This window comes from Chionomys nivalis, chromosome 18 (genome assembly GCF_950005125.1).
Source record: "Chionomys nivalis chromosome 18, mChiNiv1.1, whole genome shotgun sequence".
NCBI classification, from domain to species: Eukaryota; Metazoa; Chordata; class Mammalia; order Rodentia; family Cricetidae; genus Chionomys; species Chionomys nivalis.
In genome coordinates, this window is record NC_080103.1 from 60,260,964 (window position 1) to 60,285,842 (window position 24,879).

Below are 24,879 nucleotides of genomic sequence, written 5' to 3' on the forward strand. Positions count from 1 at the left end.
TTTATTCCGTGTGTGCACGCACACACTTTCCTTAGCCATCCACCTGTTTACAGATTTTTAGCTTGTCTGTGTCTTGGATACTGTGAAGAACACGGAAGTCAACATGAGATGCAGACACCTCTTTATTTGTCCTCACAGATGCCCCACAAGGGATGGCTGGTGATTCTAATTTCAGTGTTTTGAACCCATTTTCCACAATAATTGAGATAATTATGTTCCCACCTACAAGGTTCAAGAGGCTCCCTTTTCTCCACAACCTCCTCACCACTAGTCACTCCTGCGCTCAACAGGCATCCTGAGGTTCTCTCTTAGGAGCAGATATACTGAAATATTCATCGTTAGAGGGAAGTGAACACAGGGGCCCGTCTTGCCGTTTGCTTACATTAATACCAAAACGAACCTACCTGTCATGTCATAGCTAAGACTATTACCAAAAGTAAATTAATGTCTTCAATTAAAAGCTCATTTTAAAAATTGATTTCAATTATTTCAAGAATGATTCGACCACACTTTTATTTCTGAAAAATGCGTTGTCCGTTAACAGGATGACAAGGGTCAATATTGTGTGTCCTTTTGCTTTCCTTATGAATACAGACATGTTTATAAACTAAATCCCACACTCCTACTTCTGCTTCAGCAGTCTTCGGTGTAAAAAGGAAACGTTTGGTTTTCAGCTGAGATTTGAGCTTGTCCGTGGCCCTGAGTGATTTTGGCCTTTTGTTGGGTTTTGCTGTGCATGCTTGTGCACGCCCATGCTGTCCAGACTTCTTGAAGTGTTGTTAGCATGTGAGGGACTGGCTTGCACTCAAGGACACGGCCCTAAACTCACCACTGGGTGGAAGAGGCCACCTGTGAAATGACAACCATGTTTTCCACCTAGGCAACTGGAGACGGGACTGTTTCTCAAAGCCCGTCTACGGCAGCAGCCCTGCCAACAACATGGGTCTTCAGATCCGACTTCATGTGCCCTATTATCTGCTTCATTGCATTTGTAAATTGCTTGTGTTAAAACGACATAAGCGCGATGTGGCATGCCTGTTCTGCGCATACTAGAACAGCTAAGCGGTGCCTTTAAGGGGCACACGCTAACGACCTGGGAGCCAGCATCCCGTGCAGCCAGGGCTTCACAGTTGCCTTCCCTGCCCCCAAACAGATCTGCAGTTCATTCTTCAGGGACAATGTGAGCAGTGGGGTCTGATATTTTCTCCTTGACTTCTAAAGGACTTTATAATGGCTGCCACTTTTCAACTTGCCCCAAAAGCACAACCGGAGCTTGCTCTGAAAACCCTGAAGATGAGAGGATGTTAGGTAGTGGCGCTGCTCTCCCAGATATTCGGGGATGAATATTTTCCTGAGATGAGTGATAAGGTCTTTTGCCCAAATAAGGCTTTCACTTGTCCCTGCCAACCTTTGGCCATCCTCCATGAACTACCTTCAACAGACTGTGCAAGTGTACAATTCCTCATCCTTCCCCCCCACACACACACACACGCACGCACGCACACACACACTATTCATGTATACATCGGAGTCAGCTGAAGCAATCTTTTTAAGTTCTTTCTAGGCACGTGGCAGTTGGGTACCTGCCACATAAACATGAGGACCTGAATCTCATCCCCCAGAACCCACTTAAAACACTGGGCCTGGGGATGCACATCTGAACCCCAGCTCTGGGGAAGCTGGGCAGATGGATCTGTGGAGCTCACAGGACAGTCAACCTAGCAGAATTGGTGAGTTCCCGGTGAAAGAGGCCCTGTCTCAAAAACACGGTGGACAGTACCTGAGGAAGGACAATGGAGGTTGACTTCCAGCTCTGTTATGTACTCCCCCAAACAAATACACACACACACACACACACACACACACACACGTTATTTCTAAAACAGTGGGCTAATGAAGGGAATAATATGATTGATTCAAGTGTATATAAATTGCTCTGCAAACGTCATAACCCAGGCAGTTTACACGCTTACCCACTAGGGTCTAACGACTTAATTACTGGAGGCATGTAATGAAGCAGAGGGCAGGCTGGAACTCCATGACACTATTCTAACGTCTCTCACACCTTCCCCTTATGGTGGCTACTATGCTAGGTAGACCTGAACTCACCGCAGAGCCCAGAGTGACTTCAATCCCAAGTGTGGAACTACAGGCATTGGCCTCCCTCCCGTGGGCTTTTCTGTGGGACTGAGTGTTGGGCATCGTCCCCTAGGGCTAGAGAGCAGAAACAGATAACAGAGGAGACCTACTCTTCATCATTGTTATTATTCTTTCTATATTACATCCCAACCAGGGTTTTCCATCCCTCCTCTCCTCCCAGCCCCTCCCACCCCACCTCTTAGATCTACCTACCCCTCTGTTTCCCTTCAGAAAAGGGCAGGCCTCCCAGGGTTATCAACAAAACATGGCATAACAAGTTACAATAAGACTAGGCACAAACCCTCATATCAAGGCTGGGAGAGGCAACCCAAAAGGAGGAAAATGATCCCCAAAGCAAGCAAAAGCATCAGAAACAGCCCCACTCCCACTGTTAAGAGTCCCACAAGAACATCAACTACACAACCATAACATATAGGACCTTGGTCAGACCCATTCAGGTTCCCTGACTGTTACTTCAGTCTCTGTGAGCCCCTAGGAGCCCAGGTTAGTTGATTTCTTTGGGCCTTGTTCTTGTGGTGTTCTTGACCCCTCTGGCTCCTAAAATCCTTCTTCTCCCTGGATTTCCCGAGCTCTGCCTAATGTTTGGCTGTGGATTTCTGCATCTGTTTCCATCCGCTGCTGGATGAAGCCTCTCTGATGATGATTATGCTCAGCTCAGACCTACCAGTAGAGCAGGAATCATTAGGAATCATTTCATTGACTTTTTTATCAGTCATGTGTCCTACTCTTTTAATATATATCTCTCTATATATATAGATATATAGATAGAATATATATGTGTATATATATATATATATGTGTGTGTGTGTGTGTGTGTGTGTGTTTGTTTGCTTTATAACCCAACTGCTGTTTCCCTTCCTTCCTCTTCTCCCAATCTCTCTTCCCCCATCTTCCCTCTGTGCCCCCTCCATCCACTCCTTCTCTGCTTCTACTCTTAAAAGCCACCAAGGCCAATGGAACTTCACATTCTGTTTCTGAAAAGCAAGTCCCAAGTCCAGTTCACATTCAAATTGTGAGGGACTAGGCCCCTCCATGAAGGAGAAATTCCAACTGTAGATGTCACAGCCGACCTCCTCACTCTGTCTCCTACTTGAGCCTCAGTTTCTGCACGACAACACACATATTATTTAATTTTGAATTAGTTCTTATTTCTCATTTATATTAAGTAGGGGCATTATGTATACTTTAAAAATATAGCATGCCGTTGGGCAGTGGTGGCACACATCTTTAATCTCAGCACTTGGGAGGCAGAGTCAGGAGGATCTCTGTGAGTTCGAAACCAGCCTGGTCTACAAAAGCTAGTTCCAGGACAGCTAGGGTTGTTACACAGAGAAACCCTATCAAAAAAAGCAATATATGTATATATATTTATCATATTCATCCCGACTCTTCCCTTTACCTCTTCTCTGACTCAGGCCTCTTCATGTCCATTTTTTTAAGAAATAGCTCCAAGGAGAAACTGTCTGCTGGAACACAGTGGGCACACTGCCGGCCACACCCTTAAAGGAAACTGCTTCCCCTTCTCCAGCAGCCATTAACTATATGTTTACATTTCAAAAAGAAAAGTGTTATTTTATTAGTGAGCATTATTGCTAGATTTTGAAAGGGACATGTAAAGTATTTGTTCTAACAATGACGTGTTGGGTACCACAGGTTTTTGGGTGACTTATTCGTCAGAACAACAGTGTAACAATGCTGTTCATCACCTTGTACAAGGAGCCCGCATTTGTGAGGATATTTTCCAGACCAGATCTGACAGAGAGATGACATCTTAATTGACACTATAATCTCTTGTTTTCCACATTGAGAGTACTTTTTAAAAAAACGAGTGAATTTATTTCAGTGAGTTAATAATGAATTTAAGTATCATTTCAAATGTAGCCAGTATAAAAATATGGAGAGAGTCTATGATTTTGTCCATACTGTGTTTAAGATATGCTTACCTAGTATGCATAAAACCCCAACACCACGTGAACTAGGCATGGTTGTGCACACCTGTAATCCTAGCGCTCTGGAGGTGGAGATGGAGAAACAGAAGTTCAGAATCAGATGACCATATCTGAATTCTAGCTGGACATACATTTGATCCTGTCTCAAAATATAAAACAAAACAAGTCATGCATTTCACACTTGTACCCTGTGTCTGTTCTAATAACCCATTTAGTTCTTAGTAGACGGGTGACTTCTACACCAAACAGCCTGTTCTGGAAATCCCACGTGTAGAAAACTTACTCGAAGTAAAATGTGAATACCCCTGACTTCCTGAACAGCGTCAGACATGGCTTCTGTTGCTGCGTGTCTCCTTTTCTCTTCTTTCTGGCAGCCTGGAGCACTTCCAGCTCAACACACACTGTCTGTGGCCAGGCCTCCTCACCGGAGCAGAGTGGGAAAGGTAGAAGATGCTCCTTAAACATGGCCCCAGGGCAGCACCAGGAGGTGGAGAAGGGAGCTCCTTCCTAGACAACTTCATCTTTACCTGCTTCTCCTGTCTCTGGGTGTGTGAGTTAGCCTGCCCATTACTGCGACAAACCCCTGTTGAATTATGGATGCTATGTGGCCAGCTGTTTTAAGTTCCTGCCTTGACTTCCCTGCAGTGATAACATGGACCTGTGAGCTGCAATAAGCCCTTTCTCCCTTAGGTTGTCTTTTATCATGGTATATTTATCACGGCAAAAGGAAAGAAACTAAAGCAAGCTTGTTCCTAATTTATTCTTATCAGAAGACAGCATTGATTAATCTACGCAAACCTTTCATTATTTAATATTTAATAAGGAATTAGTTTTTAATATTTAATGCATCTAAACTTTTTTATTATGGAAGTATTTTCTGTTTGTTTCATCTATTTAGCTTCCTTGCCACTGTAGTGTGGTGGATAAAACCAAAGCAACAGCCCTAATCATAAACTCTGGTTATATCACGTAAAAGGTGTATGATTTTGAGAAGTAAACTCTTTTTTTTTTTCATATAAAAATTTCTCTTATTACCAAAGCAAGATACATATACAGGATCAGGGATACATGAGAGAGGTTTACAAAAGCCTAAAATTTAAAAACATTAAGCAAAACACCTATGTTTAAGAAGCCTTAATGTTTGTTTTGTTTTCTGTAAGTGAGACCCTTCAAGGGAAGTTTATATAAGGCTTAGCTTGACACTAAATAGATTAATTAAAAAAGTACAATTTTCTTTGAAAGTTTTTCTACATTACAAAACTTATATAATATTTAAAGCATATTTAATTTTCTGACAGGCTATAACTTTATATGACAATAATTTTTGTTTACATGAATCCTATGTGAGAACTAGGTAAAACACTAGGATTATTTTATGCAGGAATTTTATTACTATGCCCCTTTCGATATGATCAGCATTTGGTTTCCTTATGCTGATGCAACAAATTTTTCTATCTTCAGTGGCTTAAGTAACATGTGTTTTTCATCTCACAGTCCCATAGGTCAGTAATCTGATACAGGTCTCAAGGGTAAAGTCAAAGTTTTGGCCAATGGATTCTTCTTGAGGTACAAGGAAAAAAATCTTTGCTTTTTTACCACAAGGACTCAAGACTCTCCTTAATCTTTAAAGTCAATAGTGCATTATCTTCTATAACTCTGCAAGGAATGGGTCCCAGCCAGATTATCCAAGAGTCTCCTCTATTGAGCACACCTGATAAGCCTTAATGTCCTCTGTAACTGTTATTCTCTTTGGTGGTGTACCTTGTGCACTCATGGTTACTGTAAGGTCACTATGTGGTCATTAGGCAGCCAAATACACATAGAACAAAGGGGAACCAGTATTGCTACTGGATTTTATCTGCCTACAAAAATGCAACTATGCCTGTCTTTGTTGTCTTTCTTGGGGGTATTTTCTTGAATAACCAAAGTAGAAGGGATAATTTAGGGAATGACAGCTTCCGTCTGTTAAAGCTTTTCTGGCTGTCTGATTTTGAAGATCTCTAAATAGAGTCAAAAAAGTAACATTTGTATGTGGTGGTCACTAATTCTATATATATTCTGAAAAGAATTTCAAATAACAGACTTTCAAAATACTCTGAATTATCTTCTCTGTGCCTTATTAATCCTGAATGTGCTCAGAGGTCATGATAACAGAGAAGTAAACTCTTATACAAACCTTAGATTAAAAGGATGGCAACCTCTTAGGGTTACTGTGAGATGCACGGGGCATGTGAGGCCCCAGGTGTAGCCGAGAGTCTCTGACCGATGCCAGGCAGATACCACAGGGAGATTCCGTTATGACACGGTTCTTCCGGTTCTTCCAGTTGTTCCTGTCCACACCCAACTCCAGGTTCAAATCCTAATCACTTCCCAAAGTCTGCCTCACGTCCTGCTTCTTCACTGAGCCCTCTGTAAACTTCACCCGCCCCCCATTCTCTTTAAGAACCCTGGCATGTCCGTCCCAGAGCTGACACTGACCCACAACACACAGGGGTCCCTTAGCGGAGTCTTTAATTAGTTGATCGATAATGTAAAAGGGGAAAGAAATCAATGCTACTGATGGGAGACCCCAGGTCCCCTCAACCCATCAGCATGCGTTCACAGTTACGGGGGCAAATGTGCAATGGCTCCCCACAAGCACCACCAGGGGATCGCGGAAGTTCTCAGACGACCACAGCTGTCTATTGCTGTGGCCTGCTTATTACTGTCTCCTTTATGGCCCTTAATCTGTCCTGGGTCCAGCCCATGGCACCTGTGGAAGCTTCTGGGTGCTGCCCACCCCACTCCAAACAAAGCACAAGCATCAAAGTCTGGGTTCAGATTTTGATTTTTGAGAAATTAAAGAAAGAGCTAGCATGACTGCACCCACAGCGGGTCCCGAGCCCCTACCAGACCTTCCACTTCCATTGTCTTCTTCAGGCTCAGTGTCCTAGGCACTTTATACCACTGCTTCTGTGCTTTAGCAGCTAATTAGAAAGTGGGGATTTAAAATACGTGGATAATTTGATCTGGGTTATAGACAATAAGAAACAGATATCTAAATATGGTGAACACTCTCCAGTCCCTGCTTCTTACTGAGGAGCCTTTGGCCATCAACAGTTACAAGAGAAGGGAGCATCATCATCTTGAGGATGTGGCACTGGCTGCCCATGTTCCTCTGAATGGCTGCACATCTGTGCACACATGAGCAACACTGACTGGACTTTGTGGCCATTGAGCAAGAAGACATAAAGTTGGGAGGGAAATATGTTGAGGCGATATGGGGAGAGTTGGGGTTGGGGAGATGGGTGGCAGCAGATACATTGCAGTGTGTGTACTCATGAAATCCTCAGGAGCAAAGAAAAACCGTATAAAAAGGAGTCTGATGCCCAATTCTCAGCTAATAATTATTTAGAGAAACAGGGTAAAACATTTTAGGATAAAGCTAAAAGAATAGAGTTGGATAAAATTGGATCGCTTAGCCAGTGTGTGGCAAATTAAGGCACAGGAACATTGTAATAAGGGTCTAACTGAGCGCCGAACACTTGGATGTCATTTGCACACTGTTTATAGCTCTTTCTTTATTTTGGAAAACAAGGACAGGAAGACATGGTGGCTACTCAGATCTCACAAGACGGTATTCCTAGATGAAGCTGATTTGGCCTCTGTGACATTAGAGAGAAATAGACAAAGGAAGCCTCCCTGGTACTTAGACACTAACCAGAAGAAATGAGAAAAGTACTGAGAAAAAAAATCCTCTTCCTTACTACAATCTTCATTTGGAAAACTGATTTTTTTTTTTTATCGTCACACCAGTCACATGCATAAGGGTGATCGAATTATAAGGCAAACTGTCAGCTCCAATAAGTGTGGGGAAGGAGATGATGGAACAATGTTATCAGAAGCAAAGGACCAGGATGTGTTTTCAGCTGCAGTCTAGATGTTTAACAATGGCGTTGTTCAAACTTTGAGAAGGTAGATGAACAGTTAAAGCTAACAGTTATTACCTAGTTTAGTGGTGGATGTTACTTTCTGGAGGTTTGTTGCTGAGATGTCAGGCCAAGTTTATCACCCACACAAAAACAAACAGAAAGGGGTGATGAGTTTGCATGAAGCAGAGCCCAGCATCTCCACAGAAACCATGGCTTGTACTGAAGTCAGGGATGCATGGTCTTTGCTTTAAGCTGAGATTACCGGACAAATGCCTGTCAGACCTTTCCTGCCAGGTGCCTCTGCCATGTCCTTGTTTGCTTTTTGAGTTCCTGTGAAATCAGAGAGCTGGTCGGTTCACTCTGCTGAATTCTTCGGTGTTTCTCTCTTCTGTATACCCCCCAAAGCATTACATCATGCTGCCTGGAGTCAATCTATCAGCTCTGGCATGAAGTCATTTGTGCTGGAGCTTTAGAAAAGGCATCTTCTTTTCCAAGAGGGCTTTGTCTGTGCCCTCTCTCCTCATTTTAATAACTGTCATTTTCTAAGTGCATTACCTCATGTTTTGGCTGCAGCCCAGATGAATCTGGAGAGAAGAAAAACGCGCTTTCAGACCAATTCATCCATATTTTATTTTACTTTTCATTAAGAAATTACTCTTTGAAGAAAATCAATAATGTTCTATGACTGAGGGGGAAGAGGTGAGCGTTGCCGTGGCAATTCTAATCTCTCAAATCAGACTGCCTTCAGCCAGATGTTGCTGATGGAGACTTTGTCCTTTTTGTTCCTGCAGCTTGGACACACGGTGACCCCAGGAGAGTGGCCTATCCTACAGACAGCCAGGGACACTTTTGTGGCCAGAAGGGAACCCCCAATGAGTGAGTATGGCCCCTGTGCTTTGGGTGGCTTTACTGTCTAAAACAGGACCCTAAACACATCAGCATCAATCCCGCAGATCCCTGAGCAAGGCTGAGACTCGAGGAGGCGGCTTCTGCTGTCTCCTCTCTTACAAGCAGCCCTAAGTGGTTTGGAGATTTCATTCTCTGTCTCTCCACTCTTATCAGTGAAAATAAAATTCAAAAGCAAGGATGGGCCCAGGGGTTTGTTAGCGGCCATATTTGGATCACACCCTTTGAGTTGGGCTGTTGTGTGGCTGTCCTGAGCAGCTGGTGACCTGCCTACATCACATGCCACTCTTTGGCCATGTTTACCATCGTGTTTTCAGACAACCATTCTGCCTTTTGACGTGCCCCCAGATCGTCAGTGCTCTTTCTGCGCAATGTCAATCAAAGCAGAAGTGTCTCTGCTTGGAAGCAAGTTTTTTTTTTTTTATTCATTTTTATTGAGCTCTACATTCTTCTATGCTCCCCTCCCTCCTCTCCCCTCCCCTTCAACCCTCTCCCATGGTCTCCATGCTCCCCATTTACTCAGGAGATCTTGTCTTTATCTACTTCCCAAGTAGATTAGATCCATGTATGTCTCTCTTAGGGTTCTCATTGTTGTCTAGGTTCTCTGGGACTGTGATTTGTAGGCTGGTTTTCCTTGCTTTATGTTTAAAAACCACTTATGAGTGAGTATATATGATAATTATCTTCCTGGATCTGCGTTTTCTAGTTTCACCCATTTGCCTGAAAATGTCAAGATGTCGTTATTTTTTTCTGCTGTGTAGTACTCCATTGTGTAAATGTACCACATTTTTCTTATCCATTCTTTGGTCGAGGGGCTTTTAGGTTATTTCCAAGTTCTGCCTATGACAAACAATGCTGCTATGAACGTGGTTGAGCACATGTCCTTGTGGCACGATTGAGCATCCTTTGGATATATACCCAAAAGTGGTATTACTGGGTCTTGAAGAAGGTTGTTTTCTAATTTTCTGAGAAATCGCCACACTGACATCCGAAGGGGTTGTACCAGCTTGCACTTCCACCAGCAATGCAGGAATGTTCCCTTTTCCCCACAACCTCTCTAGCATAAGTTATCATCAGTGTTTTTGATCTTGGCCATTCTTACAGGTGTAAGATGGAATCTCAGAGTTGTTTTGATTGCATTTCTCTGATGACTAAGGATGTTGAGCATTTCCTTAAGTGTCTTTCAGCCATTTTAGATTCCTCTGTTGAGAGTTCTCTGTTTAGGTCTATACTCCACTTCTTTATTAGACTATTTGTTCTTTTGATGACCAATTTCTTGAATTCTTTCTATATTTTGGTGATCAGACCTCTGTCTGATGTGGGGTTGGTAAAGACCTTTTCCTATTCTATAGGCAGCTGTTTTGTCTTGTTGACTGTGTCCTTTGCTTTACAGAAGCTTTTCAGTTTCAAGAGGTCCCATTTATTAATTGTTTCTCTCAGTGTTTGCACTACTGGGGTTATATTTAGGAAGTGGTCTCCTGTGCCAATGCGTTCAAGTGTACTTTCTACTTTCTCTTCTATGAGGTTCAATGTAGCTGGCTTTATGTTGAGGTCTTAGATTCACTTGGACTTGAGTTTTGTGCATGGTGATAGATATGGGTCTATTTTCATTCTTCTACATGTTGATATCCAGTTATGCCAGCACCATTTGCTAAATATACTTCCTTTTTTTCATTTGATATTTTTTGCTTCTTTGTCAAAAACCAGGTATTTGTAGTTGTGTGGATTGATATTTGGGTCTTTCATTTGGTTCCTTTGCCCTCCTGTCTGTTTTTTTTTTATTTTTTTTATTTTTTTATTTTTTTTTGCCTATACCAGGCTGTTTTCAGTACTGTAGCTCTGTAGTAGAGTTTGAAGTCAGAGATCGTGATGCCTCCAGAAGTTCTTTTATTGTACAGGATTGTTTGGCTATCCTGGGTTTTTTTGGGAAGCAAGTTTTCTATTTACCTAAAATCAAACAGACAGACAAAAGCCACGTCTCACATTTCCAGAAAACTTTTACCCCTTTCTCGTGATCCATTTGTTTCTTTCTTCTCTAATGGGCTTGGTGCTAGATCTTCTCACGCTTTGCCACCAGTTGAGTTTCTGTGGATAATTATGGAGAAGCAAAAGGCCAGTTAACAACAGGGGCTCCACCAACAAAAATACAGTCTCAAACGTTTCTGCCATGACTCTGTGGTGCCGCCCAGAACTGAGAATGAGTTATACTAAGAGATATGCAGATTTAAAGACAGGCCTGCGGTAAAGAGCAGAGGAATCCATGGGGTAGAATGGCTGTAGACAGTGGGGAAACAAGAGTTTGGAGAAGGGAGGGGGAACTTTTAATGATAGCAAGGCAGATTTGGAGAAAGTGTCCCCTACAGAAGGCCTCTATGTAGCAGACACCTGGACTGAAATTTAATCTTAGAAACCTAAACGAAAAATCTGAGACTTTTTACATTGTGGGAGGACAAAAAAAGAAGCAGGTGGTTAAAGAAGGAAGAAAGGAAGAAGGAAAGAAGAAGGAAGGAAAGAGAGAGAGAGAGAGAGAGAGAGAGAGAGAGAGAGAGAGAGAGAGAGAGAAAGCAAGCATAGATGCTGTAAATCCTCAGTTCCTTTGAAACGGGCTGTTTTTAGAAGGATCTCTGTAAGAAGTCGTCCTGGCCTAAGCCCATGACCCACTTATGTCAGACAAACAGGTGCAAATTGCAGTATATGAAGACTCTCCAGAGGTGACCCTTGTCTACCAGATTGGTCATTCAAATACAGTGTCCTATAAAAATAGATTTGAAATGGAACAGACCTCAACCACCTCAACAGCTCAGGTCTAACGGCTCTGCTCATCTGTGAGAGGCAGCTCAGGTCTAACTGCTCTGCTCACCTGTGAGAGGCAGCTCAGGTCTAAGCGACCCGTTGCAGAAAGCGCTCAGGACGGAACTGCTCTGCCCATTTTTCCTTTCAGTTGCCTCTGTGTTACAGTCCCGAGATTCCCGTTTGCCTGTGCTCTGTGGTGCTTGTCATAATTGCCTTTTATGTATTTAAATTTCCAAACTGGTTGGAACTTAATTTTTGTATGAGTAGGATGAAACAGGAGCCAAACATTTTTTTCCAACTGCAAATTCAATTATTTAAAAAGATTTTGTTGGAAAACAGGATTTATGTTTCATTTTTTTTACAAAAGTTATTATTCTATAAATAAATTTGCATACCTTTTTCTTTCTGAACCTTAAGCCTATATCATTGCATTTAAGTCTTCCAGTAACTTTTAAAAGTGTATTGTGTGTGTGTGTGTGTCTGTGTGTGTGCGAGCATGTATCTATGGGTACCTATGATGTCAGAAGAGGGCATTTGATTCCTGTACTAGCTAGTTTTATGCCAACTTGCACATGCTAAAGTCATCAGAGAGGAGAAAGCCTCTGTTAAGAAAATGCCTTCAATACGGCCCAGCTGTAGGCAAGCCTATATGGCATTTTCTTAATTACTGATTGGCTGGGAGAGCCCAGCCCATTATGGACCCATCCCTGGGCTGGTGGTCCTGGGGTCTATAAGAAAGCAGACTGAGCAAGCCATGGGGAGCAAGTCAGTAAGCAGCGCCCTCCATGGCCTCTGCATCAGCTCCTGTCTCCAAGCTCCTGCTTAGTTCCTGTCTTGACCTTCTTTGATGATGAACAGTGCTGGGAAACAAAAGCTGAATAAACCCTTTGCCCTACCAATTGCTTTAATCATAGTGCTTTATCACAGCAATAATAATCCTGAATAAGACAGAACCCCTGGAATTGATGTTTTAATTATTTTATTATAATAAATGTATACCAATTAAAAAACAAAAAGTTATTTTAAATTATGCTTATAGATTAAATGGTAAGTGGAAATACTAATAGAAAATCAAACTTTACTCAATATGAAATTTGTTGGTAAGAGGCTGGAGAGGTGGCACAGGAGTTAAGAACACGGGCTGCTCTTCCAGAGGATCCAGGTTCAATTCCTAGCACCCTTAAGGAGGCACACAATCATCTTTAGCTCCAGCCCCTGGGGATTTGATGCCCTCTTCTGGCGTCTACTGGTACTGCATGCTCATGATGCCCAGCTCTACATGTAGGCAAGACACCCACACACATGAAATAGAAATAAAGGTTATTTTTTTTTTTTTAACTTAAGGGGCTAGAAAGACATTCAGCAGTTAAGAGTGGTTACTTGTCTTACAGAGAGATCTCAGGAATGGTCTCCAGTCCCAGGGAATTAGATGCCCTCTTCTGGCCTCCATGGGCACTAGGCAGTACACGCAGTGTGTATACAGACATGCAAGAAAAACATAAGATAAAATAAACAAATCTTTAAAATCAAATATTTATAAGTGTAATTGAATAAAAATATATCTCAGAAAAAGGTTAGAGTAAATTCATTAGAGTAATCACATTATTCTAGAGTATAGACTGGTAATAAACTAGGTACAAATAAATCAATTGTAAACACATTTTTCCCAGGATTGGTGATGGAATCTAGGGCTGTACACATGGAGACAAGTGCTCTGCCTGAGTCATATGTCTGGCCCTACTTAATCCTCTATCTGTTTTGGGACTGAGTCTCACTAAGTTGCCTATGGTGACCTTGAACTCTCTCTGAAACCAAGGCAATAAACTTGCAGTCTTCCTTCCTATGCCTCTGGGGTAGCTGGGGTCACAGGCCTGGGCTGCTGGATTTGGAACAAAACCAGGTTTTTAATGTGACAGAGATAGAATTTCAAGTCAGTACCTGGAAGATGCAGTATTCAGTGAGTGGCACTGAACTGAATGAAACTCTATTCATGGAAGTAAAACTAAATGTGTATAATAATTCACACCTAAAAGAATTCAGAATCAGGGAAGGTTTTATATACAGATGAGATAAAAATCAGAAAGCAACCCTGGCCAGGGACGTACTTATAAAACCGTGGGCTAGGAGCTTAGACCGGGATCTGAAGAGAAGGGAGGAGCTATGTGGCTCTCTGATGGGCTCTCCTTGGAATTTTGTTTGCTTTCTCTGGGTATTCTTCAGTAAGACTTTAGAGACGTCATCCAGACAAGAAATAGTGAATGCCTGCAGTTCAGGCGGGCTTCAGAGGACCCGGGGAAATGCAGAACAGGACGGAAAAGTCAAAACTGACAAGAAGTTTAAAATGCCTGTGCTGTTGGTAGCCGAGGGCGCCCTACCCACCACAGCAGCATGGGAGACTTGAAACCTTTCTGACTCTGATTCTGGTCTGTCTGAGGAAGAAAGCAAAGAGGTGAACCAAAACAAAGTAAAGCAGATAAAAAGGAGGGGAAAAACCCAAAAAAGAAGTCAAGTCAAAAATGCTAAGTGGGGAGAAAAAGCAAGAAAATTGATCAAAAGGATCCTATGAATAAAAATGACTTAGATAATTCAGAAAGAATTTTGGAAGTGAAAAGCTTGTGTAAATCCCAGAAGATAGATTCGGAACTAAGTCTTTAGATGGTGAAGAATTTTTGAAAACATTGAAAGGAAAAGGAACATCACTATGCCCAACGAGAAATTAATGACCAAAGATTCTGAAATTGTGAAATCTCTAGCCATTACTTGTAAGGCAGAAAGGGCTTGGTTGGGAATACTGAGTCTTCTGTATTATGCTATTTTACTGTGATCTCTTTAAGAAGTAAACACTGATTGTTTTGTAATATTAGGAGAGCAGTCAAGTGTTTAAAATATAAAGCTATGAGAGAAACAATAAAAACTAAATAAAACTATGGGCCAAATAACGTCTTCTAAACAGAATAGTAAAACCGAAAACATATCAGAAACTTTGAAGAATTTTGTCTCATTGAAAGTAAACCACCAAAAGGGCCAGATGCTGTGGCTCATCCCTGTCACCCCAGCACACGGGAGGCGGAGACAGGCAGGTCTCTGAGTTCGAGGCCAGGCTGATCTACATAATGAGTTCCAGGACAGCCAGGACTACATGGAGAGACCCTGTATCAAATTTAAAAACCGACGACAACAACAACAACAAAAAAGGAAACCACCAAAATCATCGTAAACAAAATTAAAGCTAAGTGGCCATCCAGGGACAGCAAACACTTTCCCTTTCAACAAATGGACCGCTGGCTTTACAATCTGAACACAGAAACTACGAGGGAAAGGATGTTCAGCCACGTATGTGCAAGGTGCTCAGCGCTGAGGGAGCTAATGTGCAACCTGATGACCTGGGTCTGACCCCAGAAATCCACGTGAAGGTGGAAGGAGAACCCAACTCCACAAAGCCATTCTCTGGCTCCCATGAGTATGAGTGCACACACGTGTGCACAGTCTATCACAGTTGAAACACAAATGTTGATATCCGCTAAAAACAAGAGGAAGGTCACAAGCAGGAAATAAAATCCTACGATGCCCGAGGGCAATAGGAAACCTGTTGTCAAAGTTGAAAAGGAAACTGCGAATTTAAAAATTATTTTTGCCTGTGAGATTGTCAAATAACCAAAAAGGTTAAAATGTCCGGTATTTGGTGTAGTGAGAGGTTAGCACCCCATTGTCCGCTGCTGGTGTTTGGTGGGGTGAGAGGTTAGCACCCCATTGTCTGCTGGCAGGGTGCTAGGTGGTGGTATTTGCAAGGTTTTATCAAATACTTACCAACACTTACTCTCTTGTGACTCAGCAGTTTTCTGCCTAGAAACTGACTGAATGAAATTTGAATCTTTTGAAACTTTGTGAGCCGTGTTAGCTTTCCATTGCTCTGAGAAAACACATAAACAAGTTAAAAGAAGAAAACTTCGCTCTGGTTCATGGTTCATGCTCTTTTGGTCCTGGACTTTTGCATCGCTTGGTGGCTTCATGGTACACTAAGGTGGAAGCCTATGGCAGATGAGGTATGGATCATCTCATAAGAGCCAAAAATCGGAAAAATGAAAAGCAGGCAGAGGCCCCATCTATCTCCCCACTAGAGGCTCACCCTCAAGGATCTAACTTCCTCCCAGTAGGACCCACCTCTGAAAGGGTCAAACTCTTCCCAATAGTGTCACCGGCTGGGACAGAGCCTATGAGGCATGGCCTGTGAAAGAACTTTCAGAGAGAGTCACAGTCTCCTGTCACAGCCGAAACAGTCACAATGAAACTAAACGAGCAACGGTAGGCAGTGCGGTAGTCAGAACAGAATGTAAACATCTCCTTGCCTGCCCAGAGACTGATGACATGGGCTCTATGATAAATAGTGAGATACCATCCATCTGTAACACTACTGTACATAGGTGTGTTTTTGATAGGGAAATGTGCCTGATATGGCGTCAACTCAAGAAGTCAAGGTGGACCAGAGAGATGGCTTTGGTGGGTAAAGGCGCGCACTTGCTGCCACGCCTGGCCTCCAGAGTTCAATCCCTGGAACCCACGTGGAGGGAGGAGAAAACTCATGCCTGTAAGTTGTCCTCAGCCTTCCACAGAAGGAATTGGGGGGCTGGCTTAGAGAAGGGTCTGCTGCCCAAGCGTGTGGACCTGAGCTCAGCCCCTTCAACCCACGTTTGAAAAACTGGGTGTGGTGGCCCTAGCCTGTGACCCCAGTACTAGGCCATCAGGGGCAGGCAGATCCCTGGGTTCACCTGCCAGCCAGGCGAGCCTACTTGGTGAACTCCAGGCCAGTTAAGAACTCTGTCTTTCAATAAAAATGTGGGCAATGCCTGAGGAATGACATCTCTGGTTGACCTCTGGCCTCTGTGTGTGCGTGTGGGTGTGTGCGCGTGTGTGTGCTCACGTGTGTGCAAAACGTATTACATAAAGTCAGGCACTAGATAAACGTGCACACTTGTGTGCCAGGATGCAGTGGACACATCTCTGGCGAGGAAAGCCAAGCCAGAGCCACGCTCAGGTCAGTGTGAGCACTGAGTGGCTGTATTTGGGTCACGATGGCCTTGCAGCTATCCTTGAGTTCTCATATGGAGCAGAGATTCCTCATAACTGGGCGCAGAGCCTACGTTTGGCGAGGGCATCGTACCTGGGATGGAGAAGAATCAGGCCTTTTGGGTTTTGCCTATGCCCAGCCGAAAGAACTGAGGGAGAAACACCGACGGGTTCCTGAAATACCAGATGAAACCCTGACTCCAGAGGACACATGTGCTTTGCCTCTCTGGGTGACTTCCTTTGCCTCTTAGCACAAAAGTTGCTCCCGAGCTATGGTTTGAAGGCCTGATCTTCAGTATTTTCCACTGAAAGGTGTGAATTTGGTTGATTACACCGCCACCTTCTGGCTGCTACAAGAACTTCGGCTCATGATGATTGGTGGGCTTTCAACACATGCTTCAGGAGACTGAGTCAGAGACTGAGCCCAGATATCCACCTCCCTTGAGACCAGGAATGAAAACAGCCACAGAATCGTTCACTACATGACAAGTCCCACAGATCTGTTTGAATATATGACCAACCCCAACGTCCTATTGGCTTAATTTTCAAAATTTGCTTTAAAATACTATATGCATTTGGAAGGAAATTAAATGGTAAGGAAGAACCTATAACCAAAGGAAAGGCCCCGGCCTGGCTCTTGGCCCTCCTTGCCCACAGTCGTATTCTGTGGAGACCCTCCTTCGGGTCTCAGGCTCAGTTCTAGCAGGTTTTAAAAAGTACCATTTGATGTGGTTCTGTTAGTTCAGGTGATTTCCACTGGTAACCCGCTGTGGAAAACGGATTTCGTTCCTCTTTTTAGCCACACCCCATGTCTGAGCTTCGGTCTCCTTCTAGCCCCTTGGAGCAGCACAGTGATAATTCCCTCTGCTTCTCGTTCTGACTTGACAGTGTCTGGGATCCCCTGTGAAAGAAGATCCCATCCCCACACACCCTTCTCTGTTTTCCTTTCTTTCCCACTTTGCAGTTGCTGTATCAGCTCTTTTCCTTACGTGGTTTAGTCATCTTTTACACTCGGCTCTGTAACTTCAGAACCCAGAATGTCCTGTTGTATCTGATACAGAATTTGGAAGCAATGAATGACTTTGATTTTGTTGTGACTGCATAGTCTTTATTCACTGCCAGCCTGTTGTCCTTTCGATTCTACCACGTTCCTAATATAAAATCAAATTTTGCATTTTAATAATAGTCTATGATCACACCACATTTTAATTTGTCTCTACATAAAGCGAGAGAGAGAGAGACTCCACCCACAGGATTCCAAGAAAATGTTTATTTGGCCATGAATTTTGTCTTGAGTATTACAATGGTCAATCTTGATCATCAGCTTGCAGCTCCCTGTTTCCTGACCATGGATGCGGTGTGAACGGTTGTCTCACGATCTTGCTATGACTCTTCGCTCTAATGAGACGTGTGCCTGAATCAGACAAACTGCCTTCCTACATTGCTTTTGTATTTGTCAGAGCCACAGGCGAGAGCTGCTAATATAATAACCACCATCAGGACCCCCACACCTGTCCAGAGTCCCCTCCCTCTGACGACCACCATCAGGACCCCCAAATATGCCAGAGTTGAACAACCGTTTGAGTCCAGCATCATCTTAGGTCCTTCTATGCCACCATGAAGTGAACAGAACTGGTATTGTCTTCATCTCCCTAATAGGATCATTGAAATTCAAAGAGAATCTCAGATGACAGGATAATATTCCATTGAATGTGTATGACTGCCACTTAGTGCAGTTTGTAATAGAAAATGCAATTATTGCTTTTTTTACATCACCAACGTAATACATTCTTATGATAAAGAAATCTATAAATACAAAAATTGAATGAAGGAATATATTCCCAAATTTTAGATGTTATCATTTCTTTTTGCATATAATTTAATTCTTATTCCCACATAGTCAAAATCATATTTTAATGGTCTTTAAAGTAAGTTTCTTTCTAAAATAGGCATATTAATTTCCCCTTCCATTAAACATGTGTGTCAACATCATTCCCAATGATAACATGATCTTCTGCCTCGTGATAAATGCTTTCTTGCTGGTGGACAATGTATTTCAACTTTTAATAATTACAAAACAGTGCATTGATTGTCAGGCAATGTGAAGGTGGTTTGAGAAGATGCTGTACCTACATGAAGATGAAGTCAGTTTTTAAAGACGATGCATTCAAAGCACCTGTGGTTTGATTGCTATAGAGCCTTCCCACCGATAGACACTGTTTGTGTTTTCTTTTTTGACAGGAACAAGACCGTTTTGTTTTACTTTAACCTGTTCAGGTGTACCAGCTCCTCTGTGATGTTCAGGCTCCAGTGCCCTACTACACAGGTAAGGCAAAGGCTGCCTTCATGGTGGTGTTAACATCTCTAACACTCAGGCGACTTGAGGATTTCCATGCTGAGTCTGTCTGTGAGGTAGACAAAGGTAGCCTGATGTCATGCTCATGCTCATGCAGTCGAAGCTCAGGCAGAGAAGAGTCCTTTCAGGGTTGCTGGAGCGATGGAAGCCATTCGCTCTTATAAGTGACCACAGCAGAAGCTTGTCTGCTGGTCCAGTCATTTCTGCATCTTTGAATTCATTTATGGAGGAGTTGTAAATGTTTGGAAAAAGCCATATTACCTTGCTTTTTCATGATTCTTGTGTTTTTACGCTTTGATCTGTGCATCTGTTGGGATGTGCATCTTGCTGTTGGGGCCGTCTAAGTAAGCTGCCTTCCCTAGAAGCCTGGATCTGCCATCATATTCAGAGAGGAGGAAACAAGCCATGACAGCAAAGCCAAACCAGATACAGAACTCTAATTAAACCAAGTGACAGCTACTACTATACCACCAATGTGCATAGAGAGGAAAACTGCTTAAAAATATTGGCGAAAAGACATAATGTTAAAATCAACTAAGATAATAGCAAATGAATGAAATAGAGGAAGGTGATGAGGAAGGAGAGAAGGGGAAATCAAAGTTAAATATAATATAATAAGAAGAGGAAAGTCATGTGATAGAGAATGGCGAGAGATAAATGCACAATTATGAATTAGAGAAAATGTGTAAGTAAAGTCACATAAATGTAAGAAGAGGAATAAACACAAACACTTTAATGACATAAAATACTAAGAATATAATAGAAACAAGTATAGAAATAAAAAGTCTTGAGATTGGAGGCTCCTCTCCCAGGTCGTCTGATGATGGGATCTGTGTATGGAGGGTGGTTGTAGCTGGAGTTTCTGGCCATTCCTGTCATATAGGCTGGAACTGTCGCTGACTGAGCTCCTGGCCAGTTACCTGCTTCCCTGGTTGTAGGTGCTTCCTTTCTCTGCATATCAAGAGGTTCGGCTAGCTTCCCTGAGCTTTGTAGCCTGTGCCACTTTAGAAGATGTTCCCACATCCCCCTCTAAGCAGAAAGATCTGTAAGGTTAAATAAATAAATAAGCCCAGACAGGGCGTGGTGAAACAAAGCTCGCCTAAGCACCGCCCTCGGCGGTCTGCTTTCTTTGAAGGATGCAGGCAGGCTCCTGCCGCTGCATCTTCCCTTTCTTCTCCAAGTTGAGTACTCTTCTTCCAGATGGCTCCATGGATCAACCACCAAGATGCAAATCTTTCTATAATTGTTGTCTTTTTAGTGAGGTCACGTGTGCACACATGTGCATGTGTGTTAGCATGAGACCAGAGGCTGACTCCAAGAGTCCTCTATTTCTCTCAACCTTAGTTTTTGAGACAGGATTTCTCAATGAACCATTGATTCAGCTAGGCTGACTAGCCAAAGGCTACCAGCGACCTTCTAGCATTTGTCCTCAAGCTCTGGGACCACAGGCCTGATGCTGCTCCCGGCTTTCCACATGGTGCTAGGGGTTCTAACTCAAGCCCTCATGCTTGTGTGACAGGGCTTACTGACTGAAAAGCCCAAGACCTCCATCCACCCCTCACTCTCTAGCCTCTTCTAGCCCTCAGTCATAACCATCCCTGTCTGTAACAAGTGTTTGATTGTACTTCTCCCTGTATCCAAAGGCAAACACCTTGAGGGTAAGGATTGTCATCTGTTTTACTTCCTGCTGTGTTCAATTACCTTCAAACCCCCAGAGTAATGATCAATAAATATCTATCGAATGGAGAAATTTATAATGAATGAATACTTTCCTATTCTTTCCACTGTGCCATACAAACGAAAGTTCCTATGATAAGGCAAAAATGCCATTTATTATTCTCACAAATGGAGCATCTGATTCTTGTTTATAATAACAGTGTTAATTCCCCCTGAGCTGATGATGTAGCAGCAGTGATGGAGAATCATGCTGCATGCGCCCTGTGAAGTCCGTAGGGATCACAGCTCCGTGGATATATTGCAACTGCAATTTTTGCACCCCGCATCAATTGGCTCTGCAATGATGTATTTATAGATCAGAGCGCTATTCTATGTGCTCTGTTTCTGTCAGCTGGCAGCATGGTCCAGACGTGTGTCACAAGCGCTTGAAGAACAGACCGGGATCAATTAGGATACCCAGTCTCAGTGCGACCTTCTTTGGCTAATTGTACGATGATTGCTTCTAATCAGCATCCCATTTGAAGTGAAAAAGGTGGTCTGATGGAGGGAGAGAAGAAAGGGCAGTTTTTTTTTTTTTTTCAGCTGATTTGTGTTTGGAATGAAGTTTGACACGATTCTCTTTGACAAACTACTTTTTTCCATTTTAAATATTTTCTTTTATGTGTTGTGTGTGCACCAGTTTGTGCACGTAGTAGACATTGTGCATGCATTTGGAAGTGTAGAATTGCCGGGATCCCGGAAGCACTCCCTCACATTATGAAAAACTCAATAAAGCTTGAACTCTTTGAGCACTCACTTTAATAAATGTGCCAAAATGTATCCACCTACTTGAGTCTTTCATCATCTTATGAGCAAAGAATGAAAACTAACATGTCTCTGAGGTATCTCCTAGTACGTGCATGATCTAGTCAGCGTGGCTTCCATCGGAATGAACTTGTAGATAGTAATAAACATGGCAAAAGTTGGGAAAGCTGCCTACTTAGCAACTGTGGATTCACCTGATTGTCTATAGGGTCAGTCAGTAAGAAGTCTCTGCATGATCTATAATCTGCTGCAAACAGAAACTTCTCTAAACAATGCTGAGACCATTACTATCTATGGATATAAAAATATAAATATTTAGAAAGCAGTTTTACAGCAGTAGCAGCTTCCCCTCGGGTCTGTGTAGTCCCTGCTCATGCATTTTTGACTAGGTTTATAGTACCAGGTATAAATTCCCTCCTATAGAGCAGGCGCCAAATTCATCAGAAAACAGCTGGTTACCCACATAATAGCCGTGGTCCTAATGCACCAGTAGGCATATCTTTCTGGCAAGTTAGCGTTGTGCTCACAGGGTTCACAGATGAGTAAGGCCGTTCAAACAATACTAAAGCTATAACCGTGCTGCGAATAAGTTATTGTTGACCACTCACCCTAAGCACAACATCTACATCACTACTGCAAGAGCCAAGGAATGTGGCAGAAGAATGCCCAGAAAGACTCTAACAGCCAGAGGATGGAGAGGGAAGGGAAGGCAAGGGGGGGGGCAGGAGCAGGGAGGTGGGAAAGCAGAGGGACAAAAATGCTTGGTTTAAAATGTTACAGTGGTCTCCAGCACACTGTGTGCTGATTTAAAATGTTACAGTGGTCTCCAGCACACTGTGTGCTGATTTAAAATGTTACAGTGGTCTCCAGCACACTGTGTGCTGATTTAAAATATTACAGTGGTCTCCAGCACACTGTGTGCTGATTTAAAATGTTACAGTGGTCTCCACACTGTGTGCTGATTTAAAATGTTACAATGGTCTCCAGCACACTGTGTGCTGATTTAAAAATCAAAGCATAAACTATCATTACTATTCAATTACTTGTCTTAACACAAGACCAAGAAAGCAGGAAGCACAGGTTGGTAACAGTCTATACTCAATTTAATTTTATACAATAAAACTAGAAATGTGATTTAAGTCAGTTGGACAATGACGCTTGACTCTTCATGCTGGCGAGGAATTGAGAAGCCCATCCTACTGTGTAAACATTTGCTTGGTTTGCTCGATCCATTCCCATTGCTGTGCTTTTCTGCTCTGCAGATCTGTGTCTCCAGGTGCCCAGAGAAATTTCTAACCTACGTGGAAATGCAATTTTTGAACAAAGAAGACAAAAGCCACTGGGAATACTATCGCCAGTTCTGCAAGGCCACGGCCAGGCCTGCAAAGGTGCGTGTACTCAAGTTCTGCAAGGCCACAGCCAGGCCTGCAAAGGCGCATGTACTAGAACTCTGCAAGGCCACGGCCAGGCCTGCAAAGGTGTGTGTACTCCAATCTGCAAGGCCACAGCCAGGCCTGCAAAGGTGTGTGTACTCCAACTCTGGAAGGCTACGTCCAGGCCTGCAAAGGTGTGTGTACTCCAACTCTGCAAGGCCACGGCCAGGCCTGCAAAGGTGCGTGTACTCAAGCTCACTCCTGGAAGGAGCTAAGCTGCTATTTAGACCTTCAGTGGAACATTCTAGTTTGCTACTGGAGTAATGTCCAGATCTAGAAAATGATTATTAATGGTACCATTCTTATAAAACACAAGCACACATGAACACCCAGAAACACATACTGTTAGTGGAGTATCAAAACACAGAATATTCAGGACATGCATTGTATAGACTGAGGAATATGCCATTCATGACATACCCTGTGTACACTTGTTGGGTAGAAAAGACTGTTAAGTGTGCCTAGGTAGCCCTGGCTGAGATACTTTTTATATCTGGATGGGTTTGTTGCTGATAAAAGCTAGAATTTTATGTCATCTAGAGTCATCACTATGAAGCCATACTGCTAGGCGGCTCAGCTGATGAGGGTGCTTGCCGCCCGACCTGAATTCCCTCCCCAACACTGACACCAACGTGATAGGAGGAGAAAACAAAATCTGGTGATGGGACTTGCACATGTGTGCCTTAGCATGCCTGGAGTACACACATGCACACACACATGCTCACACTAAATAAAACAGTGCAATGTTTAAGCCCACACTTTCCTAGATTTGACATACACAGGAGGTTTCTGAAGCTTTAGTATATTAAATACTATTAATTGTTTAGTAATTATAGAAAATGCTGTTTTTTCCAGAAAAAGTTTGAAGGGTCAGAGATCCAGAATGTTAGCTTTTTGTAAGATCGTGGTATTTTATCTCTGTTGATTCACTCAGAGCGTTGAGAGTCATTTTTCCAAGAAGAATTTGTATGTAATAATCTTATAATTTCTGGCAGTGGGAGACAGTTTGGGGAAACGAGATGTGGAGTTGAGATTTCAAGCTCAAATTTTTGATATTGAGAGGGAAAGTGGTTGTTGCTGGCTTTGCATTGTTAACATGCCCCTTCCCTTTCAGTCTCTCTCAGATCTTCTGTCCCACGGCGACTGTCCCCCAGCAGTCTATCCAAGCAGACCCTGTAAGTGGTAATTATCTTACCGTTGAAACTTAATTGAGTCCTCAGTTGATGAGCTGAGGCCGACAGGGTTCAGTGCCACCCTGAGAGCCCAGAGTTAGTCATGAGCGTTGTCTCTGGCCACAACTGTCCTCACTCCAACCGGGGTGTTTCCTCCAGCACTTGGTGAAGTGTGGGGCTTGGCTACATGAGCATGTTAGGAAGCGGTAGGACTGATTTTAAGAAGCCCACCAGTGTGATCTTACGTACCCCTCCAAGCGTGTATAGCCCACACAGTCAGGCACACCCACTCCTGAATTTAGTCAAGAATGTTCAGAAGTTGCCCCAGAAGCAGTTTCTAAGTTGCATACTTTGTCTTCATAATTTGACATTTGAAGTTCTTCTGTTTCCCTGATGAATATATATTTGTTTCTGTGCTGTTTGAGCACAAACTGATAAGCCATTCAGAAAACTGAAATAACGGCTCCTCTTCCTTTCTGAATGATGTAATTCAAACCACAGAGAAAAGCTTCATGGGAGGGTTTTCAACCCAGTGTTCATTCAGACCAAGCCAGAGAATGGCTAATACAGAGCTCAGAAATCACAGCTGGTGGAGGTGGGGGAGAAAGGAAGGTTGCATATCCAGGGGCAAGCAAACACTGAAATAACCACCAT

At 43.0% G+C, this 24,879-nt stretch overlaps 1 protein-coding gene across 2 annotated transcripts in view; it reads left to right on the forward strand.

Moving 5' to 3' along the window:
- Positions 1-24,879, forward strand: part of Slc44a5 (solute carrier family 44 member 5) — a 241,959-nt gene that overhangs the window by 192,359 nt on the left and 24,721 nt on the right. For both annotated transcript variants that reach the window (XM_057794114.1, XM_057794115.1), the window contains exons 4-7: positions 8,812-8,896; positions 19,025-19,109; positions 22,883-23,008; positions 24,168-24,228. In XM_057794114.1, coding sequence (XP_057650097.1) covers positions 8,812-8,896; positions 19,025-19,109; positions 22,883-23,008; positions 24,168-24,228 — 357 coding nt within the window. The remainder of the gene's footprint in view (positions 1-8,811; positions 8,897-19,024; positions 19,110-22,882; positions 23,009-24,167; positions 24,229-24,879) is intronic.